The 15,998-nt window shown below is 38.4% G+C and overlaps 2 protein-coding genes across 4 annotated transcripts in view; both read left to right on the top strand.

The window, feature by feature from the left end:
• Positions 1 to 5,926, top strand: part of LOC128563567 (uncharacterized) — a 191,521-nt gene extending 185,595 nt beyond the window's left edge. For all 3 annotated transcript variants that reach the window (XM_053558952.1, XM_053558953.1, XM_053558954.1), the window contains one exon: positions 5,834 to 5,926. In XM_053558952.1, coding sequence (XP_053414927.1) covers positions 5,834 to 5,902 — 69 coding nt within the window. In that variant the 3' untranslated portion in view covers positions 5,903 to 5,926. The remainder of the gene's footprint in view (positions 1 to 5,833) is intronic.
• The window catches only part of LOC128563321 (minichromosome maintenance domain-containing protein 2-like), a 250,134-nt gene that overhangs the window by 200,255 nt on the left and 33,881 nt on the right, over positions 1 to 15,998 (top strand). The gene's annotated exons all lie outside the window — the stretch shown is intronic.

Raw genomic sequence — 15,998 nt, 5'->3', positions numbered from 1 at the left:
GACCACAAGGTAATAAAGGTGGAACTCAACTTCAACAAAATTTTTCAGCCCCATACAGAGGCATGGAAGTTAAACAACCTTATGGTGAATGACAATTGGGTCAAGGAAGAGATAAAGGAGGAAATTGTTAACATAACACCAATGAAGCTACAAGTTACCAAAACCTGTGGGACACTGCAAAAGCAGTCTTAAGAGGGAAATTTATCATATTAGATGTCTATATCCAAAAAACAGAAAGAGAGCACATCAATAACTTAATGAATCATCTTAAGGAAATGGAAAAGGATGAACAATCTAATCCCAAACCTAGTAGAAGAACACAAATAACCAAAATTAAATTAGAAATAAATAAAATTGAAAACAAAAGAATCATTCAGAAAATTAATGAAACAAAAAGTTGGTTCTTTGAAAAAATAAAATAAACCTTTGGCCAGATTAACTAGAAACTAAAAAGAAAAATCTCTAATAACTTCAATCAGAAATGAAAAGGAGGCAATAACAGATATCACAGAGATATAAGATATTGTCTCTGACTACAAGAAACTATGCCAGAAATTTGAGAATGTGGGCTGGGCACCCATAGCTCAGTGATTAGGGCACTGGCCACATGCTGCAGGGCTGGTGGGTTCAAACCTGGCTGGGACCTGCTTAAAAAAAAAAAAAAAAATACCCAGGCATTGTGGCGGGTGCCTGTAGTCACAGCTACTAGAGAGGCTGAGACAAGAGAATCACTTGATCCCAAGAGTTTGAGGTTGCTGTAAGCTATGATGACACAGCACTCTACTGAAGGTGACAAAGAAAGACTCTGTCTCAAAAGAAAGAAGAGAGAGGGAGGGAGGGAGGAAGGAAGGAAGAGAGGAAAGGGAGGGAGAGAGGAAGGAAGGAAGAGATGAAGAGAGAGAGGGAGGGAAGAAGGAAAGAAGAGAGTAGGGGGGAGGAAAGAAGGGAGAGAGGGGGAGAAAAGCACTGAGATCAAAGAAACAGTAAACAAATCTTCCAACAAAAAGCCCTGGGCCAGATGGCTTCACACCAGAATTCCATCAAATCTTTAAAAAAAGCTCACACCTATAATGCAGAGACTATTCTAAAACATTTAGAACAGTGGTTCTTTTTTTTTTTTTTTTTGGAGAGACAGAGTTTCACTTTATGGCCCTCGGTAGAGTGCCGTGGTGTGGCGTCACACAGCTCACAGCAACCTCCAACTCCTGGGCCTAGGCGATTCTCCTGCCTCAGCCTCCCAAGTAGCTGGGACTACAGGCGCCCACCACAATGCCCGGCTATTTTTTTGTTGCAGTTTGGCCGGGCCGGGTTTGAACCCGCCACCCTCGGTATATGGGGCCGGCGCCCTGCTCACTGAGCCACAGGCGCTGCCCAGAACAGTGGTTCTTAACCTTGCTAAAGCTGTGGCCCTTTAATATAATTCCTGTGGGTCCCACAGGTTGAGAACCGCTGATTTAGAATGAAGGTCCTTCCCCAAAACATTCTATGAAGCAAACATCACCCTGATACCAAAACCAGGAAAGGATCCAATTAAAAAGGAGCACTACAGACCAATTTCATGAATTTATATAGATTCAGAAATACTCAATAAAATCCTAGTCAATAGATTACAGCTACACATTAAAAAATTATACATCATGATCATGTGGGCTTCATCCCAGGGAAGGAAGGGTAATTTAACATATGCAAATCTATAAATGTAACTCACCATTTGAATAGAAGCAAAAACAAAGACCATAGGATCCTCTCAATAGATACAGAAAAAGCATTTGATAAAATTCAATATACTTTTCTAACAAGAACTCTTAAGAATATAGGCATAGTGCGTACATTTCTTAAACTGATTGAGCCATCTATGACAAACCCACAACTAATATCATCCTGAATGGAGCAAAACTGAAAGCTCTTCCACTTAGAACTGGAACTAGACAAGGATGTCTTCTATCACGACTATTATTCAACATTGTGCTGGAAGTTCTAGCCAATGCAATCAGGTAAGAGAAAACTATAAAGGGCACCCAAATGGGGGCAAAGGAGGTCAAACTCTTGCTCTTTGCCAATGATATGATCTCATACTTAGACAATCCCAGTGACTCAACCACAAGACTCCTGGAAGTGATCAAGAAATACAGTAACGGGTCAGGGTAGAAAATCAATGTCACAAATCAGTAGTCTTGGTTTACGGCAACAATAGCCAAGCTGAGAAGCTAATCAAGGACCAATTCCCTTCACAGAAGCTTCAAGGAAAATTAAATACCTAAGAATATACCTAAAAAAAGAGGTGAAGGACCTCTACAAAGAGAATTATGAAACCCTAAGAAAAGAAATAGCAGAAGACATTAACAAACGGAAGAACATACCATGCTCTTGGCTGGGAAGAATCAACATTATTAAAATGTCTATACTTCCCAAAGCAATCTACAGATTCAATGCAATTCCCATTAAAATACCAACATCATACTTTGAAGAAGTGGAAAAAATAGTTCTTCATTTCATATGGAACCAGAAAAAGAAAACATATAGCCAAGGCAATTTTTAGTAATACAAACAAAGTTGGAGGCATCAGTCCCCCAGACTTTAGGCTATATTACAAGTCCACAGTGATCAAAAAAGCATGATATTGCACAAAAATAGAGACATTTGGAACTGGATAGAAAACCAAGAGATGAAACCAGTCTCTTATAGCCATTTGATCTTTGTTAAACCAAATAGAAGCATACACTGGGGAAAAGAATCCCTCTTAATAAATGATGCTGGGAAAACTGGATAACCACATGTAAAAGACTGAAACTGGAGCCACATGCTTCACCACTTAAAAAAATTGATTCAAGATGGATAAAAGATTTAAATATAAGACATGGAATGATAAAAATCCTAGAAGAAAGTGTGGGGAAAACTCCTAAGGATGTCGGCCTGGGGAAAGATTTTATCAAGAAGATTTCCATAGCAATGGCGATAACAAAAATAAACAAGTGGAACTTAATTAAATTGAAAAGCTTCTGCACAGCTAAGGAGATAACAAGCAAATCAAATAGACAACCTTGAGAATGGGAAAAGATTTGCATGTTACAAATCTTACAAAGGTTTAATAACTAGAATCTATAGAGAGCTCAAATTAATCAACAGAAAAAGAATGCCATCTCTCACTGGAAAAAAACATGAGCAGAACCTTCTCTGAAGAAGACAGATGAATGGTTAACAAAAGCATGAAAAAATGCCCATCATCCATAATCATCACAGAAACGCGAAAGAAAATCAACCTGAGGTATCACCTAACCCCAGTGAGAATAGTCCACATCACAAAGTCCCAACGTTGCAGATGCTGGTGTGGGCATGGAGAGAGGGGAACACTTTTACACTGTTGGTGAGTCTGCAAACTCATATCGCCTCTTTGGAAAGAAGTATGGAGAATCCTCAAAGAACTCAAATTAGACTTCTCATTTGACCCCACAATCCCATTCCTAGGTATCTACTCAGAAGAAAAAAATCATTTTATTATAAGGCTATTTCCACTGGATTGTTTATAACTCAATTTGCAATTGCCAAGATGTGGAAATGACCTAAATGTCCATCAACTCAGGAATGGATTAACAAACTGAGGTATAATGTATACTATGGAAAACTATTCAGCCATAAAATGATAGTGACTTTACATCTTTTGTATTAACCTGGATGGAGTTGAAACATAGTCTTTCTACTAAAGTATCACAATAATGCAAAAGCAAATATCCAATGTACTCAATGCTAATATGAAGCCAGTAGACCATCTAATTCACACCCACAGAGGAGAAAAAACTCATTTCAATTCAAGTTGAGGGAAGTGAGAAGGAAGGAAGGGGGAGAGGAAAGGAGGGGGGCTTGGGATGCTCCCAATTAATGGGCACATTTGGGTGCAGGACACAAGTACGAGAGGGACTCTGCCTAACAAATTCAAATATGACCTAGTTGTTTGTATCGCCACATTAACCTGAAATAAAAATAAAATAAAGGTGATTGAATTTAAGCTGACAACAAAAATCAGAATGCAATACCACCCTCACACCCATACAATGGCTATTGTAAAAATAAAAAGGAAATAATAAGTGTTGACAAGGATGTAGAAAAATTGGAACCCTTATGTAATGTTGGGAATGTAAAATGGTACACACACTACGGAAAACAGTTTGGTTGTTCATCCACAACAGTAAACAATTTCCATGATCCAGTAATTTCACTTATAGGTATATACTCAAAAGATTTGGAAGCAAAATCTCAAAGGGATATGTGTATCTGCACATTCATGTTCATAGCAGTATTACAAGGTGTAAGCAACCAAAGTGTTCACTGATAAAGGAATAAACAAAATATGGACAAAATGTGGTATATATGTATTATTATTAAGTAATAGTACTCACACAATATAGATGAACCTTGAGAACATTATGTTACATGAAATAACCCAGTCACAAAAGGACAAATATTACATGATTCCACTTATATGAGGTACCTAAGAATGGTCAAATTCCTAGAGACAGCAGAATGAGAGTTGCCAGAGGCTAGGTAGATGTGGAAATGGGGAGTTGGGGTTTAATGGATACAAGGTTTTAGTTTGGGAAGATAAAAAACTTCTGGAAATGGATGGTGGTGATAGTTGCAAAACAACATGAGTATACTTAACACCACTGAATCGTACACTTAAAAATGATTAACGAGGTTGATCTTTATGTATATTTTACTACAATTTAAAAAACATTGACTTTTAGTATAGGAGTTCAGCTCTTATACTCCGTTTCATTCATTGATTCATTGAATAAGTACGTAAATGGGGCAGTACGACGAGTACCAAGCCATGCCTCCCTTGCTACCCTACACTCTGCTGCTTCCAGACCATTCTTTGCCCTGCTTCCTCCTTTCTCTCCTTTGATGTTCAGTGCCACCTTGCTTTAACAACCTTTTCCCCCTTCCATAGTCAACGCCTAGCTCTCAGCACTTGGTGCACAATTTTCCTTTCTTCCCCAATATCCAACATTCAGTGTTTTCCATGTGAACTGCCCATTTAACTTCTGACCTCCCTGGGTCCTACCTTTCCCCCTCTACCTTAGCCACACATTCCCACAATCACAGGAAACTGGTATCACCAGAAACTTACTTCAAAACCAAAACTCACTCCCCTCAACTACCTCCTATGCTCCAGCTCAGTTGCTGTTCCAGGTCTTCCGCCTCAGAGATCTGTGATCTGCTTCCTCCCATTCATGCCCTTCCTCTGTCAGCTTAAGAGTCCTTCCCTTGCAAGCCCCACACTACCTTGCTCCTCTGCAACACTGCAGGAACCCAACCATTCATAATATGCTAGTACTAAGGCTGGTAGGCAAAATCACACAACTGGCATTTCTTCTTTTCATTTTAAATGAATCGATAGCTTCAAACAATCACTTCCACTGCCTGACGACCCTGCTGTGTTTCCCAAGGACACTTCCTAGCCCCCACAATGACTATTCTATTCCATTCTTCTTTCCTCAGACCTTTCATTTTCAGCTGGTCATACAATTTGAATATACCTTCCTTGAGGTATATGACCAAACCTACAAACCTACCTGGTTCTGTATCCACTTTCTTCTCTCCTATAAAATGAGGAAGTAACTAGTTTATGAGAGGCCAGTACTTTCACATGTGCCGGAAAACCATCCCTGCTCACCTTTTTAGGACTTTACTCCTGTATCTTCCCCCTTCTACAGCATCATCAATTTACTCTCTACTGCACATAATAGGATTTAATGCCGTCTATCCTCATATAAAAATAAAATCCCTTCCTGGACCACTCATCCTTCTCTTCCTTTTTTTTTTTTTTTTGTAGAGACAGAGTCTCACTGTAACACCCTCGGGTAGAGTGCCGTGGCGTCAGACAGCTCACAGCAACCTCTAACTCTTGAGCTTACGCGATTCTCTTGCCTCAGCCTCCCGAGCAGCTGGGACTACAGGCGCCCGCCACAACACCCGGCTATTCATCCTTCTCTTCCTAATGCACCATTTCTTTCCTCATCTCAAAATTGTCTATGTGTGCTGTCTCCATAACTTCACCTCCATTTCTGCAATAGCTCTAATCATGGTTACCTAAAACCTGTAGGTTACCAGATCAAATCTTATCCATCTCCCAGTAGCATAATAAACCCTCAACCATTTTGCTCCCTTCTGGAAGCACTCTCCTTCTTGGTTATGTAATACCACACTTCCTATATTCTAGTTGATGCTTCTCAGTCTTATTAGTTCTCCTCATTCCCATTTCTAAATACTGAAATCTTCAAGGGCAGTCCTGGAGTTCTGGAGTCCAAGGGAGACCAACCTTTTGACTTCTCTGGGCCACACTGGAAGAAGAAGAGCTGTCTTGGGCCACACACTAAATACACAAACACTAACAAAAGCTGATGAGCAAAAAAAAGTCCATGCATAATTTTGTGATGTTCACCATCACAAATAAGCAAAAAAGTCCTCACATAATAATTCTAATTATGCACTCTCTCATTCGGACAGTTGTAAAATCATAGAGCAGGTCCCAAATTTGCAATCACTAATATAGAAAATGTACATATCTAAGTAATAAAGTGTATTTGGCTGTGCTACGGGCACTGAGCCCTTCTTTTACTTTTATATTTAAAAATATTTTAAAACCCAAATACACTTTATTATTTAGCTATTATCATTATCAATTGCCTGGTCTACAATAACCGTTTTCTAACTAGTCTCCCTCTTTCTGCTCTTAACCCTCCAACTCCAAATGTGTTATTCTAAAAATACAATTTTAAACACTAGTGTTCTACTTAAAATCTTTCAATGACTTCTCATTATACTTAGAATAAAATCTCCGTTTTCTATCATGCTCTGTAAGGACTTGCAGGATCTGGCCCTACTTTCCTCTCCAGCCGGTTTTTATGCTGGTTTTTTGTTTTTGTTTTTTGACACCCTGGCTTTTCGTTTCTTGGAAGCATCTACATACGGAATTTCCCTCTACCCTGACTTATCATCCTTTAGGTGTCTGCTTAAATAAATATCACCTCCTTAGGAGGGCTCCCAAAACCCACTTGAAAGGAAGACCTTTCTATTCTTTGTCATAACATCCTATTGATGTTCTTCACAGCATCTGTCTTGATTTGCCTTAGATATGTATATGTATTAGTATATTTACCGTTGTCTGTCCTCTCACTAGGCTGTAAGCTCCACCCGGTTAGAGACTGATTGTGTTTTTTACCATTGTATATCTAATGCTCTCAGCACCTAGTTATCATTCAATAAATATTTGTTGACTGAAAAAATTATGGATATTTAATTCAAATAGTGATAATTAGGACATACAATATGGCAGAACCTCAGAGACATTGCACTTTTGGTTCTCGATCATGGCAATAAAGCAAAAATTGCAATAAAGTGAGTCACATAATTTTTTGTTTTCTCAGTGCACATAAAAGTTATATTTACACTACACTGTCATCTATTAAGAATGCTAAAAAAAAAAGTTAACAGTCACCTGAGCCTTCAGTAAGTCTTAATCTTTTGCTGGTGGAGGGTTTTGCCTCAATGTTGATGGCTGAGGACTGATCAAAGCAGGGGTCCCCAACCTTTTTGGCACCAGGGACTAGTTTCACAGAAAACAATTTTTCTATATACTGGGTGGAGGAATGGTTTTGGGTTGATTCAAGTGCATTCCATTTATTGTGCACTTTATTTCTATTACTATTACATTGTAATATATAATGAAAGAATTCCATAAGGCAAAATCCCAAAAATGGGAGCCCTGAGCTTGTTTTCCTGCAACTAGAAGGTCAGGTTCTGACTTAAATCCTGCCACTAGATACAGCTGTATAATTGAAGTACATCAACTCACTTGCCACTATAAAGCCTGCCACCAGATGCAGCTTAATTGTCACTGCCATTCACGGATAAGCTTTTGATATGAGTCTGCAAGCACTTGGGTTTATGTGCAGTCAAACCCTCTGCTAATGATAATCTGTATTTGCAGCCACTCCTCAGCACTTGCATCACTACATCAGCTCTACCCCAGATCATCAGGCATTAGAGTCTCATGAGGAGAATCCAGCTTAGATCACTTGAATGTGATCTAAGTTTATAGTAGGGTTCATGCTCCTACAAGAATCTAATGACACTGCTGATCTGACATGAGGCTGAGCTCAGGATGAGGAGCAGATATAAATACAGATGAAGCTTCACTCACCCACTGCTCACCTCCTGTGTGAGGCCTGATTCCTAACAGGGCATGAATGGGTAGCAGCCTGGAGGTTGAGGACTCCAAGGTCAGAGTAATGGCTGCTGAAGGTTGGGGTGGCTGTGGCAATTTCTTAAAATGAAACGATGAAGTTTGCCACATTGATTGACCCTTCCTTTCATAAAAGATTTCTCTGTAGCATGTGAGGCTGTTTGATAGCATTTTACCCACAGTAGAACTTCTTTCAAAGTTGTAGTCAATTTTCTCAAACCCTACCACTGCTTTATCTACCAAGTTTATATAATATTCCAAATCCTTTTGTTGTCATTTCCCCAAAGTCCACAGCATCTTCACCAGGAGTAGATTCCAAAGCAAACCACTTTCTTTGCTCATCCATAGGAGACAAGGCCTCAATTTGTTCAAGTTGTATCATGAGCTTGCTGCAATTCTGACCAATCTTCAGAATCCACTTTTAATTCTAGTTCTCTTGCTATTTCCACAAAATGTGTAGTTCCTTCCTCCACTGAAGTCTTGAAGCCTACAAAGTCATAGATAATGATTCCTTTGATGGATCCCAGCAAAGAAAATTGAAAACCTAGATGCCATTAAGAATATTCATGATTCGGCTTGGCATCTGTGGCTCAAGCGCGCCAGCCACCTACACCTGAGCTGTTGGTTTCGAATCCAGCCTGGGCCCGCCAAACAACAATGGCGGCCGCAACCACAAAATAGCTGGGCATTGTGGTGGGAGCCTGTAGTCCCAGCTACTTCGGAGGCAGAGGCAGGAGAATTGCTTCAGCCCAGGGGTTGGAGGTTGCTATGAGCTGTGATGCCACGGCACTCTACTCAGGGTGACAGCTTGAGGCTCTGTCTCACAAAAGAAAAGAATATTCATGATTCATTTTGAGAGGTCAAAATATCCACATCAGGAGAATTTGAAAGAAGTTTATTTCAACCCTCATGGATGACTTACAAAATATTTTTCTTAACTAATAAGACTTTTAAAAAATTATTATCATTATTATTATTATTTGAGACAAAATCTTACTCTGTCACCCTGGGTCGAGTGCGATGACATCATAGCTCACAGCAACCTCAAACTCCTGGGGTTAAGCAATCCTCTTGCCTCAGTCTCCTGAGTAGCTGGGATGATAGGCATGTGCCACCACATTCAGCTAATTTTTCTATTTTTAGTGGAGACAAGGTCTTGCTCATGCTCAGGCTGGTCTCAAACTCCTGAGCTCAAGTGATCCACATGTGTTGGCCTCCCAGAGTGCTAGGATTACAGACATGAGCCACCACACCTGGTCAAATAATAAAACTTGAAAGTCAAAGTTACTCCTTGATCTAAGGGCTACAGAGTGGATCTTGTGTTAGCAGGTTTTAAAATAATATTTGTTTCTTTGTACATCTCCACCAGAGCTCTTGGGTAGGGGCATCATCAATGAGCAGTAATCTTTTGAAAGGAATCTTTTTTTTCTGAGCAGTAGGTCTCAACGATGGGCTTCAAATATTCAATAAACTGTGCTGTAAACAGATCAGTTGTCATCCCAACTTTGGTCTTCCATTCATACAGAATGGGCAGAGTAGATCTAGCATGATTCTTAAGGGACCTAGAATTTTTGAAATTAAAAATGAGCCTTGGCTTCAACTGAAAGTCACCAGACGCATTAAGTAGGCCCTAACAAGAAAGTCAACCTGTCCTTTGAAACTTTGATCCTGGCATTGACTTCTCCGTTCTACCTATGAAAGTCTTAGATGGCCTCATCTTCCAGTAAAAGGCTGTTTGTTTCATCTGCATGGAAAAGTCTTTAGTTTGTGTACCCACTTTCATCAATGGGTTCTTAGCTAGATCTTCTGGATAACTTGCTGCAGCATCTCCATCAGCACCCGATGCTTCACCTTGCATTTTCATGGTGAAACTTCATTTTTCAGCCTCATAAACCAACCAAACATTCCTTTTGCAGCTTCCTTACCTTTCTCAGCCTTCATAGACTTGAAGAGAGTTAAGGCCTGGCTTGCTCTGCATTCAATTTTGGCTTAAGGGAATGTTGTGGCTAGTTTGATATTCTATCCACACCATAAAGCTTTCTCCATGTCAGCAATAAGGTTGCTTAGCTTTGTATTGACAACTCAGCTAATTATTTAAGGCAAAAAGATAGCTTTTGACCTATGTCTGTTTTTGGTATGACTTCCCCCTAAGCTTAACAACCTCTAGTTTTTGATTTAAAGTGAGAAATATACCAGCACATTGTACCCCATGATTGCATTAATGTACACAGCTATGATTTAATAAAAAAAAAGTGAGAAATACTTAATTCTTCCTTTCACTTGAACATTTATAGGCCATTGTAGGGTTATTAATTGGCCTTATTTCAGTATTGTTTTGTCTCAGGGAATATAGAGGCCTGAAGAGATGGAGAGAGGGAAGGGAATGGCCAGCAGGGGGTGGCAGTCAGAACTTACACAACATTATTGATTCAGTTCTCTGTGTTAGGCTGGGCACAGTGGCCCATGCCTAAATCCTAGCACTCTGGGAAGCTGAGGCAGAAGGATCTGAGCTCAGGAGTTTGAGACCAACTGAGCAAGAGTGAGACCCTGTCTCTACTAAAAACAGAAAAATTAAGGGGTTCACTAGTCAAGAAAAAATAAATAAACAATAAAAATAGAAAAATTAATGCAACCTACTCAGGAGACTAAGGCAAGAGGATTGCTTGAACTCAGGAATTTGAGGTTGTTGTAAGCTAAGCTGACACCACAGCATTCTAGCCTGGGCAACAGAGTGAGACTCTTCCTCAAAATAACAATAATAATATTAATAATAGTAAGTTTGGTATGTTATATGAACACAGTTGGTTGTGCCCCAAAACAATGAAAATAGTAATATCAAAGATCACTAAACATAAACCATCATAACAGATACAGTAATCATGGAAAAGTTTGAAGCTGGGCATAGTGGTTCATACCTGTAATCCTAGTACTCTGGAAGGCCAAGGTGGGTGGATTGCCTGAGCTCAGAAGTTTAAGGCCAGCCTGAACCAGAGTGAAACCCCATCTCTAAAACCAGCTGGGCTTTGGGGCAGGCACCTGTAGTCCCAGTTACTCAGGAGGCTGAGGCAAGAGGATCACTTGTGCCCGAGAGTTTGAGGTTGCTGTGAGCCATGACACCATGACACTCTACCCCGGGTGACAGAATGAGACACTGTCTCGAAAAAAAACGAAAGAAAGAAAAAGTTTGAAATATTGTGAGAATTACCGAAGTGTGACAGAGGATGTGAAGTGAGCACATACTGTAGAAAAATGGCACCAATAGACTTGCTCGATTCAGGGTTGCCACAAACCTTCAATTTGTAAAAAACACAATGTCTATAAAGTACAATCAGGTGACGTGCAATAAAATGAAGTATGTCCGCATTTTAACATATTGTATGCAAATGTAAAAAGAAGGTAAATTAATTCTAATAGTCAAGGTACTGTATAATCATTAGGAAACACAAGGATGACTTCATATAAAGGCTGCTGCTCCTTCACATATAAGTTTCATACCCACCCAAGAGAAATATCCATTGGTAGGGATCATTCTCCTAATAATGTTTCAAGTAGCAGTTAAGGTGCTCTTAACATTGCTTTGCTTAAGACTTAAAAATCAATGTACTTAGCTCAAATTCATTATGAAAACAGAAGTAACTAAAGGGAAAAAAATCTTCACATAGTTTTTTTTTTCCCCTTCAATAAATTCTTTCTAAAATTCTTCAAGAAAGTCTTGACAAAATAGTCACCAAATATTCAGTCATATTCTACCACAGGAGCACTTAATATCATAATACCTGTTTTTCAATTCAGCAGAAGTACTTAATATTATAATACCTTGTTTTTCAATTCAAAGTCACATATTTTTGTTTTATTAAAATCTACTTGTGTCTTAACAATTGATAGCATGTCATAGTAAAATTGGCAGCATTTTTTCTTTAAGATATGTAAAATAGTGTGTCTTAGATTTGATGAAATATGATCTGAAGTATAGAATAAGAGAAGAATGTAAAGATAAAGCAAATTAAAACTAAGACTATGTATATATCCTTCCTATTATTTCATATTAGATAAGAATCAGTGTTTTTCTCTTTTGGTAAATAAAACTAGTTTAGGATGTTAATTACCCTCTTCTGGGGGTTATGAATCTCTATGACATATTTCATGAAACTTATGTTCTATCTTCCTAGGAAAAAGTGTATAAGGAACACACATATGAGTATACAAATTTGTATATAAGTTAGGGATTCACAAGCCCCTAGGAAACCAAACATCTATGTATCCTTAGTTAAGAATGGTTAATTTAGACAATTATACAACAAGGTTCTAATGTATCTTTGTAAAAGAGTTAATAAAATATAAACATAATTTAAAGCAAGTTTAAGCCCTAAACACATACACACAGAAAGCTAGTACTTTTTTGTGTGCGTGGTTTTTGGCCGGGGCTGGGTTTGAACCTGCCACTTCCAGCATATGGGACCGGCGCCCTACTAACTGAGCCACAGGCGCCGCCCCCAGAAAGCTACTATTAATGCATTAAGTTCCATGGTTGGTACCAAAGTTTGATTTGAAGAATGGTATCTCTAATCTAAATTAACGTCTCATCTAATTCAACAAAGACCTTTGAGAGAATAATTCTCCTTACCTTTACCTTAAGAGGTCTTTTGTGTTTTTATTAGCAAAAGCATAATAGGTGCCATTCATTTCAAATAATTTAAATTCTATAGTCATAGCATTAAAACTGGCAATTCAGAGAATGTAGCACATGTTACTTTAAAAAGACGACAAATCAAAATTATTTAACATATTGTATTGCATACTTCCCCCACCCCCCCAGAATTCTTTAAGCAACGGATAAGTTCAAATATGGAAACAATCATGCATAATATGGAGCTTAATATTAGATGATGATACTACCTATAAACAATTAGCAAGTGTTTAAATCCAAACATGCCTTCCTGAGATTTACTATTCTTTAAAATAGTATTTTAAAAATATATGTAACACTTTAAGCGACTAAAATATTTAAGTTTAGGTAAAATTTTTTGTAGTGATCATTAACAATTTAATACTTTACCATATTTCAACGTAAGAGATGTTTCGAATAGTAAGGCTGCAATTAGTACATCTTCTTTAAGCACTTTGTTCCTTAAGTTCAGTCGTGCGTGGGCTTCAGATAGAGAAACTCTTAAAAAAATTGATGTCAATTAAAATATGTTGATATTACAATAATAATATATATTTTGGCAGGAACAAAGCAAGATCTATGTGAACACTAGCTGCACCTAAATGATCAGCATATTCTTTCTTAAAAACAATTTTAGTTTCTTTTCAAAGCATTTTTCCCTACAAACTTAAATAGACTGTTGCAGAACAAGCCTGTATTCTTTTTTTTTTTTTGCAGTTTTTGGCCGAGGCTGGGTTTGAACCCACCACCTCTGGTATATGGGTCCGGCGCCCTACTCCTTTGAGCCACAGGTGCCGCAATAGGTGGTTTAAAGATGCTTTTTGTTTTTTTCAGCCAGTATTCTTGCTTGTTAGCAAAGGGCTTGTTTCTGTCAAGGTTTCTATGTATCATTTCACACTCCTCTCCCAGGTTCTGTTCAGATAAAAAATTAATCTGTCGGAAAATTAATCTGTCTCTCATAGACAAATCTTAAACATTTTCTTCTAGTTCCTCATTTGTCTGAATCTCACAATTTCAGTGTGAGAAGGAATCTTGGAGTTCTAAGTTCAAACTCTCATCAGATAACTGAATTTCTTCTATAACATCCCACATACTCACTATGGAGTCTCTTTTGAACCTTTCCTAGCATTCACTGCTTCATAGGGCAATTTGTTCTTTATTATTATTTTTTTATTTTTATTTTTTGTAGAGACAGAATTTCACTTTATGGCCCTCGGTAGAGTGCCATGGCATCACACAGCTCACAGCAACCTCCAACTCCTGGGCTTAAGCGATTCTCTTGCCTCAGCCTCCCGAGTAGCTGGGACTACAGGCGCCCGCCACAACGCCTGGCTATTTTTTTGTTGCAGTTCAGCCGGGGCCGGGTTTGAACCCGCCACCCTCGGTACATGGGGCTGGCGCCCTACCGACTGAGCCACAGGCGCTGCCCTGTTCTTTATTTTTTAACCAGGTTTGATTACTCTTTAGTTCTCTCTGAAGATATCAATTAGGCAGGTGTAATACACTTGAACAACTGCTGGACTTGGCAATCAAAAAACCTAGAATGAGTCTCTAGAATTTACTAGCTGTGTGATTTTGTATAAATCATTTATGAGAGTTTTTGAAATTCAGCTATAAAATAGGGATAAATAAAGGCATTTGAAAGTTCTGTAACTAACTATAAACAAGATTATATAAGTCTAAATTGAAATTAATTTCACAGCAATTTCCATTTGCTGGTATCTTGTTCTACCTTCTGAGACTTCTTAAATGTGACAGCTCTTCAAACATTCAAAGATAACTTTTATAGTTGCCCTGTGTTTTCTTTCCATCAAGGTAAATGTTTGTAGTTCCTTCAGTATATTGAGTTCCTTTAGTATATTGAGTATATTTTTTATTTTTCATTTTTTTTGTACTTTTTGGCCAGGGGCGGGTTTGAACCTGCCACCTCCGGTATATGGGGCCGGTGCCCTACTCCTTGAGCCACAGGCACCGCCCATGACTCATAATTTTTAACTTGTCATTATCTTGGCTTCTCTCTTTATGGCTAGATTTGGTAAATATTCCTTTTCAGTGTAGTAACACAGGTGTGATTTAACCATCACAGTAGAGATGAGGCAGAACTAGAATTTTGTTTCTATACATATATATATATTCTATATATTTATTCTACTAAGACAACCCTAAATTTCAGTGTTATTAACAGCCACATTACATCACTTACTCCTAAGAAACATGAAAAAATGAATTCTCAAGTCCTTTTAATAGCTTTTCATATTAAGCCACATCAGCCATTCCCATCAATTCACAGTTCTACATGTAGTAGGGAATTTGGGGATCTAATAGAGGACTTTACATTTATCCTATTAAGTTTCTTCTTTTTAGGTTAAGATTATAATTCAAGGCTGTGAAGTTCTCCTCAATGTTGCTCATTTTATAATACAAATTTGATTATCATCTCCCTGATATCTTCACCCAAGCTCCTTTTTTTTTTTTTTTTTTCTTTTTGAGACAGAGTCTCACTTTGTCACCCTTGGTAGATTGCCATGGCATCATAGCTCACAGCAACCTGAAACTCTTGGGCTCAAGCAACCCTCTTGCGTCAGCTTTCTGAGTAACTGGGACTATAGGTACCCACCACAATGCCCAGGTATTTTTTTAGAAATGGGTCTCAGTCTTGCTCAGGCTGGTCTTCAACTCCTGAAGTCAAGCAATCCACCGCCTTGGCCTCTCAGAGTGCTAGGATTATAGGCAGGAGCTACCATGCCCAGCCCAAATGCCTCCTAAAAATGTGGATCAGAACAGAACATATATGGAGACTTTCAGGAAAAGAGAATATTGTTTAGCTCTACTTCTCTAGGAAAGCAAAAATGGTATTATTTGATGCCTGTCTGTGGAAATGGGAGAAAAATTCAAGGTTTATGACTCTTATAGGTAATGGTTCATTTATGCTGCCATTTCATAAATGACCCAAAGTATTTATTTCCAAAATGTGAAAAACTAGTTAACATATTAAAATTAACTGTTTTATTTATTTATTTATTTATTTTTTAGACAGGGTCTCTCACTATGTCACCCTTGGTAGAGTGCCTTGCATCACAGCTCACA

This window comes from Nycticebus coucang, chromosome 13 (genome assembly GCF_027406575.1).
Source record: "Nycticebus coucang isolate mNycCou1 chromosome 13, mNycCou1.pri, whole genome shotgun sequence".
Taxonomy (NCBI): domain Eukaryota; kingdom Metazoa; phylum Chordata; class Mammalia; order Primates; family Lorisidae; genus Nycticebus; species Nycticebus coucang.
The sequence above is the reverse complement of the archived record's forward strand: the minus strand, read 5'-3'. Positions and strand labels throughout refer to the sequence as shown.